This window comes from Ovis aries, chromosome 24 (assembly GCF_016772045.2).
Source record: "Ovis aries strain OAR_USU_Benz2616 breed Rambouillet chromosome 24, ARS-UI_Ramb_v3.0, whole genome shotgun sequence".
Lineage (NCBI taxonomy): Eukaryota > Metazoa > Chordata > Mammalia > Artiodactyla > Bovidae > Ovis > Ovis aries.
In genome coordinates this window covers 1,798,576-1,811,368 of record NC_056077.1, presented here as the reverse complement: position 1 = coordinate 1,811,368, position 12,793 = coordinate 1,798,576, and the positions used below count along the sequence as shown (strand labels likewise).

The 12,793-nt window shown below is 56.7% G+C and overlaps 1 protein-coding gene across 3 annotated transcripts in view; it reads right to left on the bottom strand.

The window, feature by feature from the left end:
- Positions 1–440: 440 nt before the first annotated feature.
- Positions 441–12,793, bottom strand: part of CRAMP1 (cramped chromatin regulator homolog 1) — a 44,659-nt gene continuing 32,306 nt past the window's right edge. For 2 of the 3 annotated variants that reach the window (XM_015104011.4, XM_060406260.1), the window contains exons 12-21: positions 10,844–11,025; positions 10,676–10,750; positions 9,124–9,205; positions 8,083–8,187; positions 7,793–7,971; positions 7,252–7,314; positions 6,529–6,760; positions 5,624–5,788; positions 4,896–5,041; positions 441–4,153 (exon numbers count right to left, since the gene is read on the bottom strand). In XM_015104011.4, the coding sequence (XP_014959497.3) occupies positions 3,989–4,153; positions 4,896–5,041; positions 5,624–5,788; positions 6,529–6,760; positions 7,252–7,314; positions 7,793–7,971; positions 8,083–8,187; positions 9,124–9,205; positions 10,676–10,750; positions 10,844–11,025 (1,394 nt within the window). In that variant the 3' untranslated portion in view covers positions 441–3,988. The remainder of the gene's footprint in view (positions 4,154–4,895; positions 5,042–5,623; positions 5,789–6,528; positions 6,761–7,251; positions 7,315–7,792; positions 7,972–8,082; positions 8,188–9,123; positions 9,206–10,675; positions 10,751–10,843; positions 11,026–12,793) is intronic. The other variant, XM_042240103.2, reaches the window with a different exon arrangement.

Here is a 12,793-nt window from a genome sequence, read left to right as displayed (position 1 = left end):
GCTCCCTGAGGTGGGCGGGGTCGGAGGCTATCCGGGCACCTTGCCAATACTCCCCGCAGCACCAGGCGGCCTCCAGCCCGACGGCCAACACAACCCGTAAGGCCAGCGTCGAGAGGCGACGAGCACGGTCCAGACTATCCCGAGAATCCTGGTTTTCGAGAGTCTGTCAATGGCACGTGACTACGTGGCTAAAGAAAATGGAACAGCAGTTCCTCTGTCCTGCACGTCGTGGGGGCAAGAACACTAAGAAACGGGAAGCAAGGAATTAAAGCGCGCAGCTGATAACTAGTTGGAAAAAAATAAAATACAATACATTCAGCGGTGTTGTTTCTAAATTACACTGTAGACAGTCCATCGATTCCTCTGAGATCACACCGGATGATGGCCACTTGGGCTGTTTGCAGAGTGCACAGTTAAAAAGAAAAAAGCAGAAACAGTACTTATTAGACCAAGTATTAGTATTGTATTTATGCACAATAATAAAAACAGATTTACAAGTTCAACTGGAAATTTAAACATAAGAAGTTTAACAGCTTTTGTTTATTATATTAAATAACCAAACACCTTTTATTCCCCAAATTGGTAAAGAATAAATAATATAATTTACAATATGGTACAAAAAATAATCAGGAAGGACAGGCATTCTGCTTTATACACACTGTGTATTTATAATCTATAAAACAAATTCACATCTCAAACAAGCCGAAAACTTTAGATGATATGGCTTAACGATTATTAGAAGAAACAGCACTAACCTCTGCTTCCCAGAAGCCTGGGAGCAGGCTACCCTGCTACAGAAGCGCAGGGTGGGCGGCTGTAGTGCTTCCAGGACCTGCCCCCCTCGCGCGACATGCAAGGTACTGCAGGGTTAGGGGCCTGTCTGACAGCCAGGGAAGATCTGCTCTGGGTTTTTCTTTTTTTAGGACAAAAGTGCCATGTTTCCTCCTAAATGCACCTGGGATAGATTTCAACGTGAAAAAGAAAAAGCAACTGCCAGTTTCCTTCTCCCATTTGTTTCAAGTGTTTTTTATTCCATCTCCTTTCTTTGCACATGTTTAGATTCCGCGGTGTGATGGAGTTAAAGATGCTATTAAACTGAAGAGACACCACCAGCAATGAGGCTGCGGTACAGAATGGAGAACAGGACTGATGCAGGAAAGCGAGTGGATCAGCCCATGAGAGTTCCAAATATCCCTCCGCCCTGAGCAAGTACTCCACACCCAGGAGACACAGGGGACCCTCAGCTGGCCTCGTTACCTTCTGAAGAATGGGCTGCTCATCACTGAGTATTCACAATAAAGAATCAAGACAAAAACAACTGCCTAGAGATGGGGGCTGTTCAGTCTCACTCTTTAGGGGAGATGAGCCAGCAAAGATTCCCTGATGACGTCAGTGATAAGAGAAAGGCTTTTCTGAGACTGACCTGGTCTTAATCACAACACACTTCAACACACAAAGGAAGCCGCGAGTGCAGACAGAGACCATCACACCTTCCACTGCAAAGGCAGAGGGAGATGCTGCAAGTGGGAAGCTCCTCCACTTGGGTCTTTTGAAAAATCCCAGCCTTGAATGTAACAGTTGCTTATCTGCGTACATATAGAATTATTTAGGCTGGGAGAAAATGCATCCAACATGTTAATGCTACATATGACACCATTTTCCCTTATCATGGCAAACAAACACAGCTGTCTGGTTGCTAGAGAAGCAGTGTTCTCTGTATTCATGTCAGCTTCACAGGTTGAGAAGAGTCAATCCTCGCCTCAGCAACTCACCTCCCCACTGCAGACACTGGCCAGTCAGCTACCCCCACAAGGAGTCTATGCTAGAGACGCAGGCGGGAGGTGCTGCTGAGTGAAGGGTTGACAAAGGCTGATCCAAATCTCCAGGGCTTTCCTCATGCTAGACATCACTAGGTGACAGGTACCGACCTCCCCACCAGACTGCCTCGGGGCACCCCCTGATGGACGAACAGCCTGGGGTCTCTATGGTCCCCAGCGCGGTGCATGCTGCCACTGGGCACTAGCCCCACCATGGGTGCAGTAACGTGACTTGGCATCGCTGGTCCCAGACAGTGGGGAAAGGATAAAGCTGGTAGTGGCCTAACCTCGGCCCCGCCCACTGTAGATCTAGCAGTCGCGTGCCCAGAGACAGACCTGATCTTGTTTGGCTCGATAAGGTGCTAACTTCGGGAAGCTGATACACTGATCACAAAACACAAGCTAATTTAGAGAGACTGTGGACTCAAATACTGCTGTCTCCCCTCACAAAGTGGTGCCACGCCCCTTTCTTTCAGACCTCCAGGGGCTTGGGACTCAAAGAGTCCAGAGTAGCTGCCCACACAGGCTTTTCCTCTGATGTCTGTGCCCAGATCCAGAGCTGAAAGAGGGAGACCCCTGACAGGCCGGAGCCCTGGGAAAGCTCGAGAGGCAGGAGGGAGCTGGGGAGGCAGTGGGATCAAGCGGCCCCTCCTCAGGCACATGCCGAGGACCCTCCGCTCTGCCTTGCATACTGGCTCAACTCGTCTCAAGGGCAGGGGAGGAGCCAGAGAGGCCAGGCTGGCTGGGAAGGCTGCCGGTCCACAGCGAGCTGGGGGAAGGCGAAGGGACAAACACAAACAAGGGTGGGCTGGGCCAGATTCAAGAAGCCACACTAACTGAGGCTCCCAGGTGGAGGGTGGGCAGTGGATGGGTTGGGAGCCCAGCACCACAGCACTGGCGCCTGCCCACAAGGGGTGTGCCTGGAGGGCGGTCTGCACCTTAGGCCCACTGAGGCCGAGAAGGCAGAGGAGCCCCGTTAGCTCCACTGGGGAAAACTTGGACACTGGACTCCCTGCTGGTCACCCAAGGCGGCGCAAGGAGCACACCAGAGGCAGGTGGATTCACCGCACTCTGACTGTGCCCAATGTCTGATCCCTACAGGAGACCATGAGGCAAAGTGCAAGCAAAGGACTGTATATGTGCACTTGGGCATACTCTGCACTGACGTCACCAAGAGGAAGAGAGAGCTTCCCCTGCAAAGGGCATCCGTCCAAGACGCCAGGGAGGAAGGTGTCAGAGAGCCAAGGTCATCAGGAAGGTCTAATCTGTAGTCAGACGAGTGCTCAGGGATCCCCCCAGTGAGAGAAACAATGTCTCAGTCACCGAGAAGAAACCTGCAGATGGGTGCGGGAAAGAAACCAACTTAACAGGGCCCTGTTCTTCCAATGTCTCCAACGTCTAGTTCTTAAAATACAAGAAAAACATTTTCTGACCAGCTTAGCAGGAAGTCCACACAGCCCACAGAAGACATGATTCTCTTCCCCATCCTGTTGAGTCAGTCAGGACAAAAGCCCAGATGAGGGAAGCACTAGGTGGGACCAGGGTTTCTGGATAGACGGCACTTGCCACACTGCCCAGGACCCTCTGCTGCCCTGTGACTGGAGTGTCCCCTACAGTGTCTGCTGTGTCACGGTGCAGACACCACCAGGCAGAGCCAGGCCACACCCAGCTGTCCTCCGGCTGCAGAGAGGACCACCAGAGCATGGCAAGGGTTTGGCAGAGAAAGCAGCAACGGCCTGGAGCCTCCCTGCAGAGAGCAGGAAATCACAGCTCCTCAAGCCAGAACGACGAAAGCCAGGCCCAAAGCTCCTTCCTTTTGAAGAGAAAACCCCTAAACATCCAACACAACCGCCAAGGTGGAAGTATGGGCACCGTACAGGCCCTGACCCATGCCCCTGCCACGGGGGGCTCAACGCCACAGCCACAGCCACAGCTGATGCTGGCCCTGCCGGACTCTGCATGTCCTGGCCCCTCTCCTTGGCCAGCAGGATGGGGCTGTGTGCGCGTCACACGTCCTGGGTGCAGAAATGCCTCTGCTCAGACTGTCTCCAGGGAGTCCCAACTTGACCTGCGTTTCCTCCCATCTGAAGATAGTTCCCCCGGACACTTGAGGACCACCAACCCCGTCCACCGCTCTTGCATCCCCCAGCTGCCCCCACCACGAGGCACCGTCACTGGGACAGGTCGGTGACTGGGGGGCCGCCTCCCCCACCGTCAAACAGAGCCTCCCGGCGGCCGGGCTCGGCGATGGACAGCTCCTGGGCCAGGTCGTTGAAGCGAGAGATGTAGTCGACGCTGTTCTCATTCATCATGCACACCAGCTGCGAGTCCACAACCTGCGGGTGGGGACGGGGAGGCCTGTCAGCAGGTGGCTGGACACCACGGCCGGACTGCAGTGCGCGTCCCTCACGGTGAGGGTTAGAGTCCCCCCAGGAGCCACATCATGCGGCCCTGAGCTCCAGGCACAACCTCAGGGTCATCACTGTGAACCTCACTCTGTGAACAAGTGCCACTGCCCGGCAGTCGGGTCAGAGTGGCAGAACCCCACCCACACGAGACTTCTGGGAGGATGGTCAGTGGCCAGAGGGGCAGAGAGGGAGCAGCAGCTTGGTTCTACTGCAAGGCTGCCTGGAGGAGGTGCAAGTGGACGAGGGAGTTTGCACGGGTGTGTGTGACACATGTGTTCTGAGGCAGGGTGTGCGCAGAAGTGCGGGAGCGAGCCCTGTAAAGACCTGAGGGAAACCTGCCTGCAAGAAGAGGCAACAAGTGCAGAGGCCCTGTGGGAGCAGCCAGCTGTTCAAGAATCAGCAAAGATGGTGGAGGAGACAGCGAGTGAGGCAGAGAGTTGAGGGGAAGACCCAAGTGTACAGCGGGGCCTCCAGGATCAGGACGGGGTCCTGTGGGCAGAGCTGGTCCCAGGTGGACCGGACAGTCGGCCCCGCGAGGATGGGGACTCTGACCAGTCTGCTCAGGGCCTGCAGCAGTGCCCGGCCCCTGAGAGGCCCCACTCTGCACAGGGGCCTGGCAAATCTGGGGTGGGGGCCAGTGCTCAGACTCAGGGTGAGGACAGGAGCTCACCTCAGCGACGTCGGCCAGGGACCGGGACACAAAGGAGTCTCGCGAGTTCCCATCCAGCAGGCTGGGGCCCAGCAGGGAGGTGCCGCTGCTGGTCCCGACAGGGGTAGGCAGCATCTTCCGGCTCTTCTCCGGGGAGATGAAGCTCGCTGCACGGAGGAGGGAGAGGCCTGAGCAACTGGGCCTGGGCCCCCCGGGGCATCCCGGCGCCCTGGCTGGAGGCGTCAGGCCGCACCTGCCCTGCCCCACTGGGGAGCGCTGCAGGGCCCACCACATTGAGGAGTGCTGCAGGGCCCGCCGCAGCCCAGGGAGTCGCCATGCACCCCTGCCTCCACGTACACTCATGCGCTTGTGCTCCAGGCTCGCGACCTCCCTCTGACGTGGGCTCTACACTGCTCCCTGGGACTTTCTGAGCAGAGAACTTGTGGAAGACTGGCCGCCAGTGCCACCCAAACCAGAGCCCCCATCTGTTCTGGACTGCCAGGTGTGCCCTCCCTGGTACTGGCCTGGCTTGCCATGGTCCAGCCTGCCCTGCTCCGAGCCAGGTGCACACCCTGGCCACGCTCTACAAATACAAAGCATGCGGGTCCCAGACCTGCCACGGGAGTGCCTCTGGGTAGGAGATGGAAGCTGGCAGGTCTTCTCCTAACACCTCCTTCCCGACACACGAGCACCCAGTGCCGGGGGTGTCCAGATGTCAGCTCTGTGCATCCCGGTGCCCCCAGACTCACCAAACAAGCTGCTGAGTGACGAGTCCGTGGGGTCGCTAGGGCACCACTGGGGGTCGTGGGTGGGAGAGGCGATCCAGTCTGGCTGGGGGCTGCTGGACGGGGAGGGCAGGCTCTTGGAACTGTCGCTGCCATTCAGTTTTGCTGGAGAGAGAGGGACTCCTTCACCTGTCGACCAAAATTTGGGGTCAGACACCATGTAGGGTGAATGGCTGAGGGAGCACAGCATGCGCAGCTGAGCTGGGAGGCCCAGGACCCCACTAGGGCCCCCTAACAGCAGGGACATGCACCCATCATCAGACACGGACACTGGGCACAACAGAGGCGGCCCGTGATGAAGTGGCACCTGAGCCCTCTCGCTGCTGCCGACAGCAGCCCTGCAAGCTGTCTGGTGTCCCCGACACCCTGGGGAGGGGAACACGCTCAGAGGGGCTGGTCACTGGCCCATGACGACATGCTGCCAGCCGCTGACTCAGCTCTGAATCCACGGCTGGCCTCCACCACCAGGTGCCAACCACACGGCCTTCTATGGCACTGTCTCCAGGATCTGGGGAGCCAAAGCCCATAGGTACCAGCCCAACCCCTCCTAGAATCTGCCAGCCAACAGGCATCACCCCAGTTCAGAGCCGGTGAGGAGATGGCCTGCCTGATCCCCAGGCCAGAGACGCCACATCAGCCCCTCTGTATCCCAAAGCCCAGGCAGTTACTCCAGACCACCATGGCTCAGGTCCCGCCCACAAGGGTCTTGTCTGCCAGTGCCGTCCCCATCAAGGCTGGCGGTGCCTCAAAGATGCAGAGGCTCAATGACCAGAAGAAGAGCTGGGCTGGACAACGAGGTGCCCAGAGGCGGCAGTCAGTTCTCCGAGGGAACCGAGTCTGGGAGGCTGGCAGCAGCGCCTGTGGCTCACCATACTGGCCAGAGCTGATGGCAATCTCGATGATGGAGTCACTGATGTGTGTGGCGGGCTCTCCCTGTGAGAGCACGTCCTCAGGTGGGCCGGGCAGTGAGATGTCCAGCAGGGCAGAGACGTTAGGCGGGGAGAGCCGGGTGCTGGAGGCCTCTGATGGGGGCAGCGGTGTGGAGAGCCCATTGTGGACAGGGGCCTTGGACAGCTCAGACAAGGAGAGAACGGGTGGGTTCTGTGGAGACAGGCACTATTGAGACATGACGGAACAGGAAGCCTTATCTAGGAATGAAAGACAACGGGCCCCGCAGAGCAGTGACTGAGGATGAGGACAGCGAGAGAGGCAGAGACCCCAGCCGCTACACACTCTCCCACCAGGAAACAGCCCTAGGCAATCACCACCCCCAGAAACCCTGGAGGAGCACAGCGCTGAGGGGCCAGGCCAGCGTGGCCTGGATCTGCTTCCACCCCCAGCCGAGAACTCTTCTCCCTAGCCCAGAACACTCAAGTCCCTGAAGGACCGCCTCGATCAGCCAGCTTGCAGAGGGAAGTTGGCAGCCCGAGCCAGGAGCCATGCGTGCATGATCGAGGCAGGTGCAGCGAGGCACGGGCACCAGGCATCACGGGGGGCAAGTCCAGGCCCACGAGCAGGACCGTGAGGTGGGACGTGGCGCTCCCCGGGATGTGGGGCAGCTACTTTGCTCAGCAGTCAGCAGTACACTCTACCTGGAAACCATCAGCCACTGGCTCCTGCCTCGAGGGGACACTGATGAATGGGTCGCTTGCGGCCTACAGCAACACAAGAAAGACGCCGGTGAGTGCGGGCCAGCTGCACAGATGAGGGATGAGAACCACTCCCGAGGGCAAGAAAGCCTGCTGCTCTCAGAGCGCGCCCCCCGCACCGCCCCACACTGGAGACCGTATGAGAGTGCACAGCCACCTCGCCACAGCAAGAGGTCGAGCTCGTGGTGCCCAGGCAGGGCGGGCTTCAGTCCTAAGGGGCCGCCCGCAGAGCAAGGGGCCAAGGCAGCACCCGAGTGGCCGAGCGTCCTGGGCTCGTCAGCCACTCTGCCTCCACCCACGGCTCGCCCACTGCGCCATGTGGCCTCACTCAGGCCCTGGCCTCCCTGTTCAGTGACCTCCTCCCTCCAGAGCAGAGCTGGAGTCCTACACCACCAGCCTGTGGCTGTGACTCTCAGGGACTGGACCCTAACGTGCCACCCCTGGAGCTGGTGGCTGCTGGGTGAAGCCCTCTACACACACTCACCCCTACAGCAGGGAGGGGGTCTCCATTCTGGTGGGGGCCGGTGGAGTCTGGCCCCGTGACAGCCACTGTCACCTCATCTGAAGATAGTGGGGTGATGCCGGACAAGCCGTCTGTGTCCAGGACTGGCAGGGGGCTCCCAGGGATGATGCCAGCACTTTTAGCTGCTAGGTCGATAGCACCTGGAGAAGGAGCAACATGCAAGGCTCTGCTCTCGTGACACCCAATGCCCGCATGGAGGGGACCCCCACATGCAGGCCTCGTGTACATGTCAGGCAGAATCGCAGACTTACTGGCCAGAGGGCCCGTGGCCTGTGGGGGGAGGACTTTGGGCACGATCGGCCGGGACACAGCTGCCTTGGCCAGGGAGGACTGGACGGGCCGGAAGGAGCCTCTCCCTGTGAGGATGTGAGCGGAGGCAGACACATCAGCCGCACAAGCCAACAGCTGCTGGGCACGCAGCAGTGCTGCACACACTCCCCTTCCCAACCAGGCTCCTGCACGGCCACGGTCCCAACCACAATGCTGAGCCGAGCTGGAAACCACTGAATGTCCTAACACTTGCTATCCTGAGGAAGTCAGCGGTCACAGAGGACCCCAGTGGGCAGAAAGCACTGTTGCCTATGACAGCAGCATCGCTGCACCTCCGGGGGGCTGCTGAATGGCTGTGGTCCTGGCTGTCGCCCCCAGGAATAGCCCTTTAAGGGTGGCTGTTCCCTGAGCTGAGTCACAGGCTCCTCCGAGATGGTCAGAGCCTCAGACCTAGGGCCAAAATTCTGTCTCTTCCACCTGGATCCTTCCTGGCAGGCATTCTGCCATTGAAAAGCAGGTGTGAGAAAAAGCCATTGACTGCTGTCTGGGTCTTGGGAAATGAAGACCGAAAGGATAAAGCATGGAATACGTGCTTCACTGAAGGAATCTCTCTGCATAAGATTCACTTCAAAGAGCAGAGGCCCCTCTGAGCTTGAGGGAGTACGGAGTGTAAGTCATGCCCCTACGGACTCACGTACCTGACTAAACGCCTGAGGACATCATGGACAGGGTGGACAAGAGACCCTTCTCTAAAGTGAACTGAGCACAGCACCCCGTCCAAGGCCATGCGAGCCCACCTGGGGAGGAAACTGCCTGCAAACCACTGGTCAGCAGTAAACACCTGCCTGCCCACACCACTGCCTGGGCCCACTGCCCACTGCAGCTGCACCCCGAGTGCGTTGATAGAATGGACCCAGGAAAGCCTGGAAGGTAACGCAGAGAGCCATGGGGACAGACGCCTGTGATTCCCCAAGGCGGGGCTGCGAGGAAAGGAAAGCTTCCTGAGGAGCCACGGTGCCCACCGGTCACGGAGGAATTCGACAGGATGGAGAAGGAGCAGACGTTGTGGGACTGGTTTTCGGATGGCCTCGGAAGCAGCGTTCTCTGTGGAGGGAAAACAGGCAGAGTGACCACCACCGGCTACGCGAAGCAGGCTCATCGTTGACGCTGCCAGCTGTCGATGTGACACGCTGACAGAGTGTGTCAGCCAGGGAGGCTGGAGGCGCGACAGCTCTGGGTGCACACGGGGACCTCCCTGGGCTCTGCCCGGCGCCTTGAGCCGGTGTGCTGACTGTCCATGAGGTGAGAGGCCCTGGATCCCTGGCTAGCCTTGAGCCTCTTTGAAAGGGCCAGACAGGACAGCCTGCGGCTCTGGCCCCGTGGTGTCTGTTGCGGCTACTCGCGTCCACCCCGCCGCTGTGAAAGCAGCCATGCACAGCAGGGAGCTGAAGGGCCAGGGCCGTGTGCTAGCGAGACCTACAAAGATCGGTAAGTGAAGGAACCACAAATGAATTGAGATTCCAGTTACGTGAAATGCTCAGAACTGGCATCTCCCAAGAGACAGGAAGTGGCTCCAGGGTTGGGAGGGAGCGGTGCAGGTAACAGGTCGGGGTTCTGTTTGGGGCATGAGAAGGTTCTGGGATGATGCAGCAGGGGGCTGCATAACCCCACAAACATACTAAAACCCTGAACTGTAAGCTTTAAACGGGCAGGCTTCCTTAGTATCAATAAAACTGTTGACGAACAATACAAAATAGCCACAGGCAGGTGGCAAGGGTGTCCTGGCTGTGACGCTGGGCTGCAGTGCGTCCTCCAAGCCAGGAAGTGTGCTCGCTCGTCCAGGGTGGAGGGTCTATGTATTTAACCAAATACACTAAAAATTAAATGCCCCAATGTTATATCAGGGTGCACAAAAAACATGGGGCACTTGGAATACATCTTCCTTTCTGAGGTCTGTGATGCAATCCCTCATTCCTAAATAAATGAATTCCAAAACAGGAACAGATTTCTGCATCTAGTAAAAGGAGAACTATGCATGAATCCACAAACATTCACCCATTTCCAAGCCTACAGTTCTTTCACCGTCATCTCCCTCATCTGTCACCTCCACATAAAAACGCCCCCTTCCTCCTGTGGCTCTCACACCCAGCTCTCCCCTGTGGGTCTCCATGGGTGCTCCCAGTTTCATGACGACGAGCCCAGGAGAGGTCTGGCCTCTGGCCGACCCATAAACCTTGCCAACTGCTTCCACTGACGTGTTTATAAATAGATGTTCTGAGAGCCTCAAATATAGTCCAATCTCAGACATTCTTGGAACCCAAATCCCTAGAACTTTCTGTCTTTTCTTCTAAGCAGTTTCATGCTGTGCTGAGACTGCCTTTATTTTAGGTACAGTTACGATCGCTGTGACTACTCTATCTATCCTAATTATTAATAAGGAAGAGGAAAGGGCAAGGACCTCCCCACTTCACATTGTAAACCTGAGACCCAGGAAGACACCAGCCTGTTCTGAGCAGCCTGGCCAGCGGGACGGGCCAGGCCTCAAGGAGGCGCGCAGGTGGGCGGGGTGCTGACCTGGACCACCAACGGCTTCCGCAGGTGCCGGTTCCGCAGCTTCCTGGGCTTTGGCAGGAAAAAGTCCGACTGCATCTGTGGGGAGACAGTGCTGGGCTGAGTGCGCCCTGTCCGCACCTGGGCGGCCTGGCAGCCAGGGGTGGGGTGGGGGAAGGGGAGCCCACTTACGCTGATGGAGCTCAGGTGCTGCCGGAATGTCAGCTCTGTCTCCTTGTTGGGAAAGAAGAGCTTTCCATGCCGGCTGTTGGGCGGCAACGTTGTTGGGACAGCAAAAAGGCCACCATCTGAGTCGCTGCTGCCCGTGCTGGCAGGACTGGCCACCAAGAGGGGCCTCGGAGGGTTTCTCAGACCTAGAGATGAAGAAGGGATGACGGCAGTGCTCCCCGAGCACCACCACCAGTGCAGAAGCGCGTCCACCAGGAAGAAAATCAGAAAGGAACTCTTGCCGACCCTATCTGCGGTCCGAGAAAGGAATCTCCCGTCCGTCCGTCCTCTAAGAAGCTGCTTTTCTCCTCCTCTCCCTGAAATTCTGGTCCTCACCAAGTAAGCACATCAGAGCTTTCCTTGACCACTGCTGACCTCAGTGGAAGGGCAGATGCACCTTCCGAGTCATCCAGTCTAGACCAGAGGTCAGCAAATGCTCTCCGGACACAGCCAGACAAGAAGTCAGCCTTGAGCACACGGTCTCTGCTGAACTCAGCACAAAAGCAGCCACAGACAACCTGTGAGCCAGTGGCAGTGTAAATAAAATAAAACTTTATTTACAACTTTATTTACAACCAGCAAGCTGTGGACCACGGTCCACTGATCCTCTTGGTCTTAGTCTGATTATACAGAAAAAAGACCCAAAGGTAGAAGAACAAAATATTTATGAACTACTATTTGGGGACTCCGGGCTTCCCACATGGCATGGCAGTAAAGAATCTACCTAAAAAAAAAAAAGAATCACCTGCCCATGCAGGAGACTCGAGATGAGGTTTCGATTTCTGAGTCAGATGATCCCCTGAAGGAGATGGTCAACCACTCCAGTATTCTTGCCTAGAGAATGCCATGGACAGAGCCCGGCGGGCTACAGTCCATGGGGTCGCAAAAGTCGGCCATGGCTGAGCAACTGAACAACATTTGGGGGACTCTGCTCACTGTTTTCATCACAGCCGCTGCTGCAGCTTATTTCATGGAAGAGACGCGTTCCCTTTCTTTGTTCGTTATTTGCAAATCTGTGAGGCTGAATTGACACACACAGTCCAGAGATCGTATCTTCCCAATGCCTGTCAGGATTCTAGAACTGCAGGTGCCTTGGGCCAGAAGCATCCTCAATCAAGGAAAAATGTGGATAAATAAGAGTTCACAGAATCATAAAACTAAAGCCCAGAGAGAAGGTGGCGAAGACCATACAGCCTACCTGCTGGCACCACCCTGGTTTAACTGATGACTGTGCCTCTGCTCTGAGGACAATGGGCTCAGAGTCTGCGGCTGCCCCACAGGGGGCCACAGCCAGAGAAAGACCAACACCAGGAGGGAAAGAGAAAACACGGATGGCAGGAGAAGGGGGCCTGACCCTCCACCAGCGTCGCTCTTTAGAATGCATGCAGAGTGAGCAACGCCAGTCACGATGATGTATTTTTTTTTCTAAAAAAAACAGTAAGCAAATTGATGCCTTAGGGAAACGGGTTTTGTCTCTCCTGGGGTTTTATGTGCCACATGACCGAATAAAAGACCCTGAACAATTACTTCCCAGACACAACTGTGGACCAGCAGGTAAGCCAGTCTTGCTTTCCAAGATTTGTGTTCAGCTGGTGGGGAATCCCTTAACTGAAGGCCTCACTAGTCTATTATTTCAGAGGAAAACAAAAGCAGCCTTTCTAAGACCCAGGAAGAACCAACCCTCCTCAGGCTCTAAGCCACCAGTTCAGCACGACACAGAGGCTCCTGGTGACCTCAGAAGACAGATCCCCCAAGGTGAACAGACTGGCCAGGGTCCCCCACATCTCCTGCCAGCTCCCACACAGTACCCCAGGGCTTTTGCACTGGGCCCTGCTCTCCCCTCCCCGTGAGGTGGTGGTGATTTCTCTACCCACACGCCATCCACCAGCCTGTGGCCAACATAGTGGAGCCCCA